General features: G+C 34.9%; 1 protein-coding gene across 1 annotated transcript; it reads right to left on the reverse strand.

Moving 5' to 3' along the window:
• Positions 1 to 235: 235 nt before the first annotated feature.
• Positions 236 to 10986, reverse strand: LOC142239927 (odorant receptor 88a-like). Its single transcript, XM_075311666.1, has 4 exons — positions 10070 to 10986; positions 1470 to 1671; positions 1250 to 1405; positions 236 to 1192 (listed from the first exon to the last, which is right to left on the reverse strand). Exons 1-4 carry the CDS (start codon positions 10984 to 10986, stop codon positions 1133 to 1135), a joined length of 1335 nt encoding a protein of 444 aa, XP_075167781.1. The 3' UTR covers positions 236 to 1132.
• Positions 10987 to 11191: the final 205 nt, after the last annotated feature.

Consider the following 11191-nt stretch of genomic DNA (forward strand, 5'->3'; position numbering starts at 1 on the left):
TATATGTCCTATCTCTTATCACCAGTTCATTTACCTTTACGGGAAACTTGCCTGACTTGAAAGACATACGACAGTGGAAAATAAATCTCCATTATGTTTATATCCGTAATTTGACGAACGAAAATAAATAAAGTGAAAATAACAAGTTTTTTTTTAAATCTTGTTTTTTTTTATTTTAATGTAATTTATACTTGATATTGTGAAAATTGTTTATCAATAATAATAATTGTGTATCAATACATAGGCCATTCGAAGTTTTAATTAGAGGTGTGCACGTGAGTAATATTTTACTCACGCTCACGCACACTCACGACGGAAAAATCTTACTCACGCACACTCACGCACGATATTGTTTGGTAGGACTCACGCTCACGCACACTCACGAAAAGAAAATTTGTATTCACGCACACTCACGCACGAAAATGTCGTGACTCACGAAAAATAACGTGACTCACGAAAAATGTCGTGACTCACGAACAATTTTTTGAGTCATTTACCTTAGCGACGCGTCTGAAAACATGAGCATTATTAAAATCGAGAGCGTTATTACACTCTTAACATCCCAGGTGTCACTAAAATTGTAAATGAATTTAACTCTTAAGCGTTTTATGTTGGTGAGCAGGATTATTTTCGTGAGCGTAAATCTTTACTCACACACACTCACGAAGATAATATTTTCGTGACTCACGCTCACGCACGACATTTTGGTTTGTTAATCACGCTCACGCACACTCACGTTACCATGAGCGTGACTCACGACTCACGCGTGAGTCACGAAAATTTTCGTGAGTCACGACAATTTCGTGTCACGTGCACGCCTCTAGTTTTAATGTATTTTTAATATACGAGTATACTGAAGATGCTTTCAATACCATTACAAAGTGCAAGAGTGAAGGAGTTGTGTGTACAGCTTCTCATTTGTCGTTGATATCTGTAAATCGCTTCTGTGTCTAGTCTTCGACGATCGAGTCAGATGTTTTGTAAATCGATCTATTTTAGCAATATTTCGTCTTCCTTTTCTTTTTTCATAATTCATGGAAACAAATTTTGCCTCTTATTAGGAACAATAATCAGATTATAATCTACTTTTTTAGTATACCATTTAAAATAAGTTTATGAATTTTTGAAGTACTTAATTTTTAGTACCACGAGCTTGTAAGAAGGCGAACAATTGGTATGCCAGTGACATAGACTAAAATTAAATAAATTATTACTAAATCATATTACGGAATTCAAAACTTGAACTTACACTCCGGAAATGCATCATGTCAATACTGAACAAATTATAACTTGACAAAGTAAATGGCTTAGAAGCGGATTGCAGCATTCGATAGATTAACTTTTGATATTCCAGAGATCCTTCGTACCAATTGTGGTGGAACAAAATATTCGACATCTCTGAAGTCTACGTGACACATGTAACTCTGTAAGTCCGCAATAAAACGAAATTAGATACTGCATGTACTTACCGCTGTTTCAATTCGTGTCCCCTGGTAACAATTGTCGTAGGTAAATGCCACCTGAACAACGCATGGAAAGATAAATAGAAAAATGGAGAGCAAGTTATCGGTATTGGCTATCAAATAGACATGGAAACAAACTGATGCAGCACTTATCATATTTGTTATGAGTAGAGGTACGTTGAAGGTGTTGCGAAACTTGTCGCCTAATCTGAAAATAACGGAAAATTCAATTAGATATTATTTTTATCCGATACCACAAAATATTTCCATTTATTCCACTGTATATGAGTAGCAAAAGTGATGGTTCACCATCTGTTTGTATCACAATGGACTAAATAGTCCATCGGGTTGTCACAATACCTAACAAACCAACACCACACACGGATAGAAAATATGTTTTTCATATGTTCAGGTGTACTGTTATTCACTGGAAACACATAATATTCCTAAATTAGCATGCTTGGAACACATATGTTCCCAGCAAAAAAATTTTGGAAGTTGTTCTAAATGCAGAAATATAAAAGCATGGGGGCAATATATAATTATGAAATATGGATCAATTTTAGCATGGTTGTTAGTGGCTATATACTTACACCACATACCAAATTTCAACCGGATCGAATGAAATTTGCTCTCCCACGAGGCTTCGGAGGACAAATCTGGGAACCGTTGTATATGGGGGCTATAAAAAATTAAAAACCCGATATTGATCAATTCTTCCATGGTTGAAAAAACCATATTCTAACTTTACGTACAAAATTGCAACCCGATCGGATGAAAATTGCTCCTCCAAGAGGCTTCAGAGGTCAAATCTGGGGACCGGATTATCCGGATGCTATATAATAATAGACCGATATGGACCAATTTTTGCATGGTTAGGATAGGTTAGGTTAGGTGGCAGCCCTATGTATCAGGCTCACTTAGACTATTCAGTCCATTGTGATACCACAGTGGGGAACTTCTCTCTTATCACTGAGTGCTGCCCGATTCCATGTTAAGCTCAATGACACGGCGTTCCACAATGTAGTGAAACCGCTTAGAGAAGCTTTGAAAAACTCAGAAATGTCACCAGTATTACTGAGGTGGGATAATCCACCGCTGAGAAAATCTTTCGATTTCGATTTTTCGAATTTTTCGATCGAAGCAGGAATCGAACCTACGACCTTGTGTGTGCAAGTCGGGCATGCTAACCATTTCACCACGGTGCATGGTTGTTAGTGGCTATATTCTTACACCACATACCAAATTTCAACCGGATCGGATGAAATTTGCTCTCCCACGAGACCCCGCTGGTAAAATCTGTTGGTTGGTTTATATGGGCGATATATGTAAAAGTGGTCCGATATGACTCATTTGCAATACCATCCGACCTACTTCAATAACAACTACTTGTGCCAAGTTTCAAGTCAATAGCTTGTTTCGTTCGGAAGTTTGCGTGATTTCCACAGACGGGGAGGGACAGCCGGACGGACATGGCTAGATTGACTCAGAATTTCACCAAGACCCAGAATATATACTTTATGGGGTCTTAGACAATTATTTCGAAGTCTTATGACAAATGACAAAGTTAATATCTCCCCCATCCCAATGTTTTCTTAATTCCATAAAATCTTTAAAACAAAGATGCTAAATTCTCAAAATAAATCTTAGCCTATATTTGAAGCGGTTTTATCATAAATCTAAAGTTTCGATACTTCAGTTAATTTAAGGACGATTCCTGCAAATCCAAAATGAGATTCTTTACTTTATGTAAAATTTGCCTTAGTTCAAAGTCATGCGACTTTAAGGGAGAAAGAGAGAGCTAAGAGAAAGAAATTGAAATGAAAACCAAGAGTGTTGACGAAAAATATCAAAACAACACTGCGAGAGAATTAAATGAGAACAATTGATGGTTGTTGTGAAACTGCTTTTACACTGAAAAAACTATTGTCGTGAGGCCAAATATTTCATGTCCTTAAAATACGAATGCAATTTTGGCTTAGCTAGAAGACGCATTTTTCTAATATAACGTTTTTTTCTTGTGCAAAAGTATATAAACTTTTCAATGAAGTCGTGTTGTCCTTATAATTAAGTAATTTGACTTAAAAATGGGTATCATAACATGAAAAAAAAATTTTTGGGCTAAGGTCAACTTGACTTTAATTATTCAGAAAAAATTCTTTAAAATTAATAAAATTGTCTTTAAATTTGTTGTCTTTTTGAATCTTGACTACATAGCAAAAATATCGTTCAAATATAGGACATATTTTTCAAGACTTTATTTTAAAGACGTTTTTTATTTGAAACATAGCATAATTTCTACTGGAAGTCGAGTCTGAATTTGGAAAATGAAGTTGTCGTTAATTTGTTTTTAAAAGACTTTGATAGCATATGAAGAAAAAAGCTGAAAAAGCGAAAAATTAAAATTTGCTTCCTAGAGTCAAATACACAAAAACAAAATTTAATAGAGAATTGTGTCTTAAAAGTATCCTTACTTGAATTCTCCGCTTCTTTGGCTCGGAATCAATACCAAAATCGTTAAAGTAAAGACAAAATCTTTGGAACCGGGAATGCTTTTTTTTCAGTGTATATTTTTTCGGCAAATTGTGCTTGTAATAATTTAATAAAGTTTAGTTGTAATAATGTAATAGTTGTAATAATGGCTTCCATAATAAACTGATACGGAAACGTTGTGAAAAATAACAAGTATATACGGCCGTAAGTTCAGCCAGGCCGAAGCTTATGTACCCTCCACCATGGATTGCGTAGAAACTTCTACTGAAGACTGTCATCCACAATCGAATTACTTGGTTTGCGGTAACACTTGCCGATGGCAAGGTATCTTAAAACTTCCTAACACCGTAATATATATCACATAGTCCATACGTGGTATATATTAAACTAAAAAAGGCCGATTAAATACGTACATAATTAAGTTTCAAGTTTCTATAGAAATAAAATTTAGACAAAATAAAATTTTGACAACATTTTCTATAGACTTAAAATTTGGAAAAAATTTTCTATAGAAATAAAATTTGGAAAAAAAATTCTATAGAAATAAAATTTTGACAAAATTTTCTATAGAAATAACATTTTGACAAAATTTGCTATAGAAATAACATTTTGACAATGTTTTCTATAAAAATAAAATTTTGGTACATTATTTTTGGCTCGAGTGGCAACCATGATTATGAACCGATATGGACCAATTTTTGTGTGATTGGGGATCGGCTATATATAACTATAGACCGATATGGACCAATTTTGGCATGGTTATTAGCGGCCTTATACTAACACCACGTTGCAAATTTCAACCGGATAGGATGAATTTTGCTCCTCCAAGAGACTCCGGAGATCAAATCTGGGGAACGGTTTATATGGGGGCTATATATAATTATGGACCGATATGGACCAATTATTGCGTGTTTGTTAGAGACCACATTCTAACACCATGTTCCAAATTTCAACCGGATCGGATGAATTTTGCTCCTCCAAGAAGGCTCCGGAAGACAAATCTGGGGATCGATTTATATGGGGGCTATATATAATTATGGACCGATATCGGTTCATAATCATGGTTGCCACTCGAGTCAAAAATAATCTACCAAAATTTTATTTTTATAGAAAACATTGTCAAAATGTTATTTTTATAGAAAATGTTGTCAAAATTTTATTTCTATGGAAAATTTTGTCAAAATTTTATTTCTATAGAAAATTTTGTCAAAATTTTATTTCTATAGAAATTTTTTCAAAATTTTATTTCTATAGAAAATTTTGTCAAAATTTTACTTCTATAGAAAATTTTGTCAAAATTTTACTTCTATAGAAAATGTCAAAATTTTATTTCTATAGAAAATTTTGCCAAAATTTTATTTCTATAGAAAATTTTATCAAAATTTTATTTCTATAGAAAATTTATTTCTATAGAATTTTTTTTCCAAATTTTACTTCTATAGAAAATGTTGTCAAAATTTTATTTTGTCAAAATTTTATTTCTATAGAAACGTTAAACTTAATTATACACGTTTTTAATCGGCCTTTTCTAGTTTAATATATACCACGTATGGACTATGTGGTATATATTACGGTATTAGGAAGTTTTAAGATACCTTGCCATCGGCTTCAGTAGAAGTTTCTACGCAATCCATGGTGGAGGGTACATAAGCTTCGGCCTGGCCGAACTTACGGCTTATATACTTGTTAAATAATTAATAATTTTATTGATGTTAAAATTAAAATAATAAAAATTTCTAATGATAGAAACAACGAAATAAATATATAATAAAACAATAAAAAACAAAAAGAATCTTATTTTCTTAAAAAATAAACAAAATAAATTCAAAAATACGCTGTCAAAAATAAAACACACATGTTCCTATGATCTCGCCCACAATTGACGACGACAACGTATTGGCGTATTTACGTCGTACGTTCAATTACATCTATTTCTAATTTTTAACGCAGTACGTCGAAAATTCGCAATTGTGTTCCGGCCTTTAATTTCTCAACATATTTAACCCAGTAAACAATTAGTGGCGAACAATTGTGGCGAATTCCTACTAAATAAATAAAATTCCATCAATCTAGAATTTTTTTTTGAAATAGAGTACATAAAGAGCACTGTTGGACATAAAAATACGGCACCAAAAAAAGAGAGTGAACAAAAAGATACGAACACAAAAAGAGAACATGTTCTCTTTAAAAGAGATGTAATGGACAGCCTAAATAACTTTGACCTGTGCGTACCAGAAATATTGAGTTTAGACCTCATAAAATATATACCGATTGACTCAGAATAACTTCCTGAGTGGATGCCCACATGTCTGTCCTTCCGTCCGTCCGTCCGGGATTTGTTGTTCGCAGGATTCTGGTCCAATTATTAAACGATTTTGATGAAGGTGCAAAATCAAGTACATATAAATTTTGATTGCATTCAGTATTTATCATATTTAGAAACACAAATGAATATGAATTTTTTATTGAATAAATTTGCACATAACTTCACTTTTACCTTTATTTTTTAAAGTATCAGTCAACTCTGATTGACTTTGAAGAAGCTTTGATCTAGACTTTGATTACAAATTTCAACCGGATCGAATGGAATTTGCTCTTCCAGGAGGTTCCGCACGCCAATCTTAGTGTCGGTTTATATGGGAGCTATAGGTAAAAGTGGTGGCCCATTTTCAATTCGATCTTCGTCAATAACAGTTACTTGTGTCAAGTTTCAGGTCCACTTCCTTCGAAAATTAGCTTGATTTCAACAAACGAATATTACTAGATTGACTTAGAATTTCACCACGTCCCACATTATATATACCTCATGGGGTCTAGGAACAATTATTCGATGTGTTACAAACGGATTGACGAAGTTCTTATACTCCTTACTATGGTGGAGGTTATAAATTTATTTGTTATACCCACCACCATAGAATGGTGATGGGGGTATAATAAGTTTGTCATTCCGTTTGTAACACATCGAAATATCGATTTCCGACTATATAAAGTATATATATTCTTGATCAGGGAGAAATTCTAAGAGGATATAACGATGTCCGTCTGTCTGTCTGTCTGCTGTAATCACGCTACAGTCTTCAATAATGAAGCAATCGTGCTGAAATTTTGCACAAACTCGTCTTTTGTCTGCAGGCAGGTCAAGTTCGAAGATGGGCTATATCGGTCCAGGTTTTGATATAGGCCCCATATACACCGATCTCCCGATTTTACTTCTTGGGCTTATAGAAACCGCAGTTTTTATTCAATTTACCTGTAATTGGAAATCTAGAGGTATTGTAGAACCACAAATACGTGTACCAAAAATTGTGAGTATCGGTCCATGTTTTGGTATGGTTCCCATATAAAACGACCTCCCGAATTGGGGTCTTGGGCTTATAGAAACCGTAGTTTTTATCCAATTTGTCTGAAATTGGAAATCTAGAGGTATTTTAGGACCATAAAGAGGTGTGCCGAAAATGGTGAGTATCCGTCCATATTTTGGTATAGCCCCCATATAGACCGATTTCCCGATTTTACTTCTGGGCTTCTAGAATCCGAAGTTTTTATCCTATTTGCCTGAAATTGGAAACATAGAGGTATTTTCGGGTCATAAAGAGGTGTGCCGAAAACGGTTAGTATCGGTCCATATTTTAGTATAGCCCCCATAAGAACGATCTCCCGATTTAACTCCTCGGGTTTCTAGAAACCGTAGTTTTTATCTGATTTGCCTGAAATTGTAAATATTCTGGTATTTTAGGCTCACAAAAACGTGTATCGGATTAAGTTTTTATCTGTCCATTTGGTAATGCCTCCATATAGACCGACGCCACTTCTTGAGGGTGTAGAAAGCGCACTGATCACGAAAATTGCTTGAAACTCAATGTAAAATTTCCAGATTTTACTTCTACAGATTTAAGATTTCAAATCAAGACGTTAGTTAATAATTTTCTTGCACACTTACAAGAGATGTTAATGATTCCTCTAAAACTCAAACAAAAATGGTTCTTATAAATCCAGAATCTGATATAGTTCTCATAGGTGAAATTTTTTAATTTATCTTCGGGAAGTGTCCTAAAGTCCTCAAGCCCTCCTGAAATTTCAAAGGAAACCCTAATATTTGGTTCATGGTGGTGGGTATTTAAGATTCGGCCCGACCGAACTTAGTGCTGTATATACTTGTTTTTTTTTTTTTTATACCCTGCGCCACACTGTGGCACAGGGTATTATAAGTTAGTGCATAACAGGTTGTCCCTGGTCTGACACATAGATGGCGTCGCTAGTATTAAATGCATATTATTTTTATATAGTACTAACATTGAAATTATTCGTGTCAAAATTTGACGTCTGTAAGTCAATTAGTTTGTGAGATAGAGCGTCTTTTGTGAAGCAACTTTTGTTATTGTGAAAAAAAATGGAAAAAAGCAATTTCGTGTTTTGATAAAATACTGTTTTCTGAAGGGGAAAAATACGGTGGAAGCAAAAACTTGGCTTGATAATGAGTTTCCGGACTCTGCCCCAGGGAAATCAACAATAATTGATTGGTATGCAAAATTCAAGCGTGGTGAAATGAGCACGGAGGACGGTGAACGCAGTGGGCGCCCGAAAGAGGTGGTTACCGACGAAAACATCAAAACAATCCACAAAATGATTTTGAATGACCGTAAAATGAAGTTGATCGAGATAGCAGAGGCCTTAAAGATATCAAAGGAACGTGTTGGTCATATCATTCATCAATATTTGGATATGCGGAAGCTCTGTGCAAAATGGGTGCCGAGCGAGCTCACATTTGACCAAAAACAACAACGTGTTGATGATTCTGAGCGGTGTTTGCAGCTGTTAACTCGTAATATACCCGAGTTTTTCCGTCGTTATGTGACAATGGATGAAACATGGCTCCATCACTACACTCCTGAGTCTAATCGACAGTCGGCTGAGTGGACAGCGACCGGTGAACCGTCTCCGAAGCGTGGAAATACTCAAAAGTCCGCTGGCAAAGTAATGGCCTCTGTTTTTTGGGATGCGCATGGAATAATTTCTACCGATTATCTTGAGAAGGGAAAACCCATCAACAGTGACTATTATATGGCGTTATTGGAGCGTTTGAAGATCGAAATCGTGGCAAAACGGCCCCATATGAAGAAGAAAAAGTGCTGTTCCACCAAGACAACGCACCGTGCTACAAGTCATTGAGAATGATTCATGAATTGGGCTTCGAATTGCTTCCCCATACACCGTATTCTCCAGATCTGGCCCCCAGCGACTATTTCTTGTTCTCAGACCTCAAAAGGATGCTCGCAGGGAAAAACTTTGGCTGCAATGAAGAGGTGATCGCCGAAACTGAGGCCTATTTTGAGGCAAAACCGAAGGAGTACTACCAAAATGGTATCAAAAAATAGAAGGTCGTTATAATCATTGTATCTCTCTTGAAGGGAACTATGTTGAATAATAAAAACGAATTTTGATAAAAAAAATGTGTTTTTCTTTGTTAGACTGGGGACTTATCAGCCAACCTGTTACATAGATCAGTGGATAGTGTGCTGGCTTACAAATAGCATTGTCCGCGGTTCGATTCTCCGTCCAGGTGATTGGCAAAATTTAAAAAATTTATAAAATCGAATAATTTCTTCAACATTGTTTGTATTACAGAAAAAGGTGTTCAGAACTGAAAAACCTCGTGGAAGTGAGAAAGATATGAGGGAAAATGTAACTAGCCAGAAAATAATGTTTTTTTTTTTGAGTTAGTCTTTATGAAATTGTTTTCACATCCTGGAAAAGCATAAACGTTTATCACAAAAAGTATATACTTTTCTTCCAAATAAACTTCCTTACAGCGAAAAGCAAATGAGAAACGAACTTTGTTTGTCTAAAAATTCGTTTGGGATGAAAGAATTATTTTTTTGCGTGTAAACCTTTATATATAGCACCCAACAAATTTGAAGGATTTCAGATGGTATCGAAAATGTAGATCACAAAGTGTTGCAGAGTACAATATAGTAGGCCCAGCCCGACTTTAGACTTTCCTTATTTGTTTTTTTTTTTATTATTATTTACCAGGTTGCAACTCGGAGTCAAGTCAAAAGTTAGTTACATCGATTAAAATGATCAAATGAATTCTAAAATTTCGATACACTTACCTTAGTATGTGCTGATGATATTGAATAATTCCAAAAATACGATTGAAAATTTTCTCACTGGTCTTGAGGTGTAACGAATTTTCTGCATTTAATTGAGCCAATTGACTATTGACAAACTCGAAATGCATATGAAGCTGGACCACAGACACTGTGTAAATGTGATCCCACGCTATAATACAATTGAAAGCCAGAAGAGTGATAAGCGTTTCCCAAGTATACATATATGGATAGTAGTGGGGATTATCCTTCAAATGAAAAGGAAACCAAGAGGCATGTTGGTGACACGCATCCGGTATGGGTAGTCCCGAATTTTGATCATAATACAGCAGATATTGGACCAACGGTGTCATAATGAAGGCAAGCACTCCCACTCCAGTATAATATCTCAGAACGTCATATCGTAATTCCAAATATCGAGCTAATTTGCCGCAATTCATTTTGCTTTGTAGTTGAGAATTAAGTGGGAATATTTTATCCAAATCATTTGTTAATTCAATAATCTTTCGCTTTTTCAACATAAGAAAAATACCACGAGCAACACAGAGTGACTCAATGCTCCAAATAGCTGCTACTTGTTTAGCTTCCTGCAACTGATTTTCTCCAATATATATGGCCACCTTAATAATGTTGCCGAAAAATTCTGTCACCGTTATTATGAGACAAACATATAGGAGTCTACTCTGAAAGGAGTCATTCTGCCAAGATCCAGTCCGATTTTCTCGATGAAACTTTAAATAAAAAATTCCGCTATATCGTTGTACAGGCAAGAATTTTAATAGAAATTCATCCAAAGTGTAATAACGTTGAGCCATGACCAAACTGTTTGACCAAATGTCGAAGAAAAGGGCTTTTATAACATTTGACCACATGGGTCCTGTGTGAAATGTTAAAGGATATTCAATTTTAAGTGCCATCATTTTCTATTGCTTTGATGTTCGGCAAAAGATTATTAGCACCAATTTGCAAAAAATTACAATTTTGTCACAAACAAAAAACCAAATGAGCGATATGAAAAATTAAGGAGAAATGTTGAAATATAATTTGGCAATTACGCCAAAAAATCGTTGATTTTCATCCACTAAGAGAAAAGGTTTCGTAATAATATTGTGGTGGAAAAAAATG

This window comes from Haematobia irritans, chromosome 5, assembly GCF_050003625.1.
Source record: "Haematobia irritans isolate KBUSLIRL chromosome 5, ASM5000362v1, whole genome shotgun sequence".
Lineage (NCBI taxonomy): Eukaryota > Metazoa > Arthropoda > Insecta > Diptera > Muscidae > Haematobia > Haematobia irritans.

Bases quoted from the DNA above. Each gene is read 5' to 3' on its own strand.
- LOC142239927 (XM_075311666.1), bottom strand. From the start codon at position 10,986: ATGATGGCACTTAAAATTGAATATCCTTTAACATTTCACACAGGACCC. The intron at 1,406-1,469 runs GTAAGTACATGC...TGTGTCACGTAG, and splicing joins GGACACGAATTGAAACAGCG to ACTTCAGAGATGTCGAATAT. The intron at 1,193-1,249 runs GTAAGTTCAAGT...ATTTAATTTTAG, and splicing joins ACATGATGCATTTCCGGAGT to TCTATGTCACTGGCATACCA.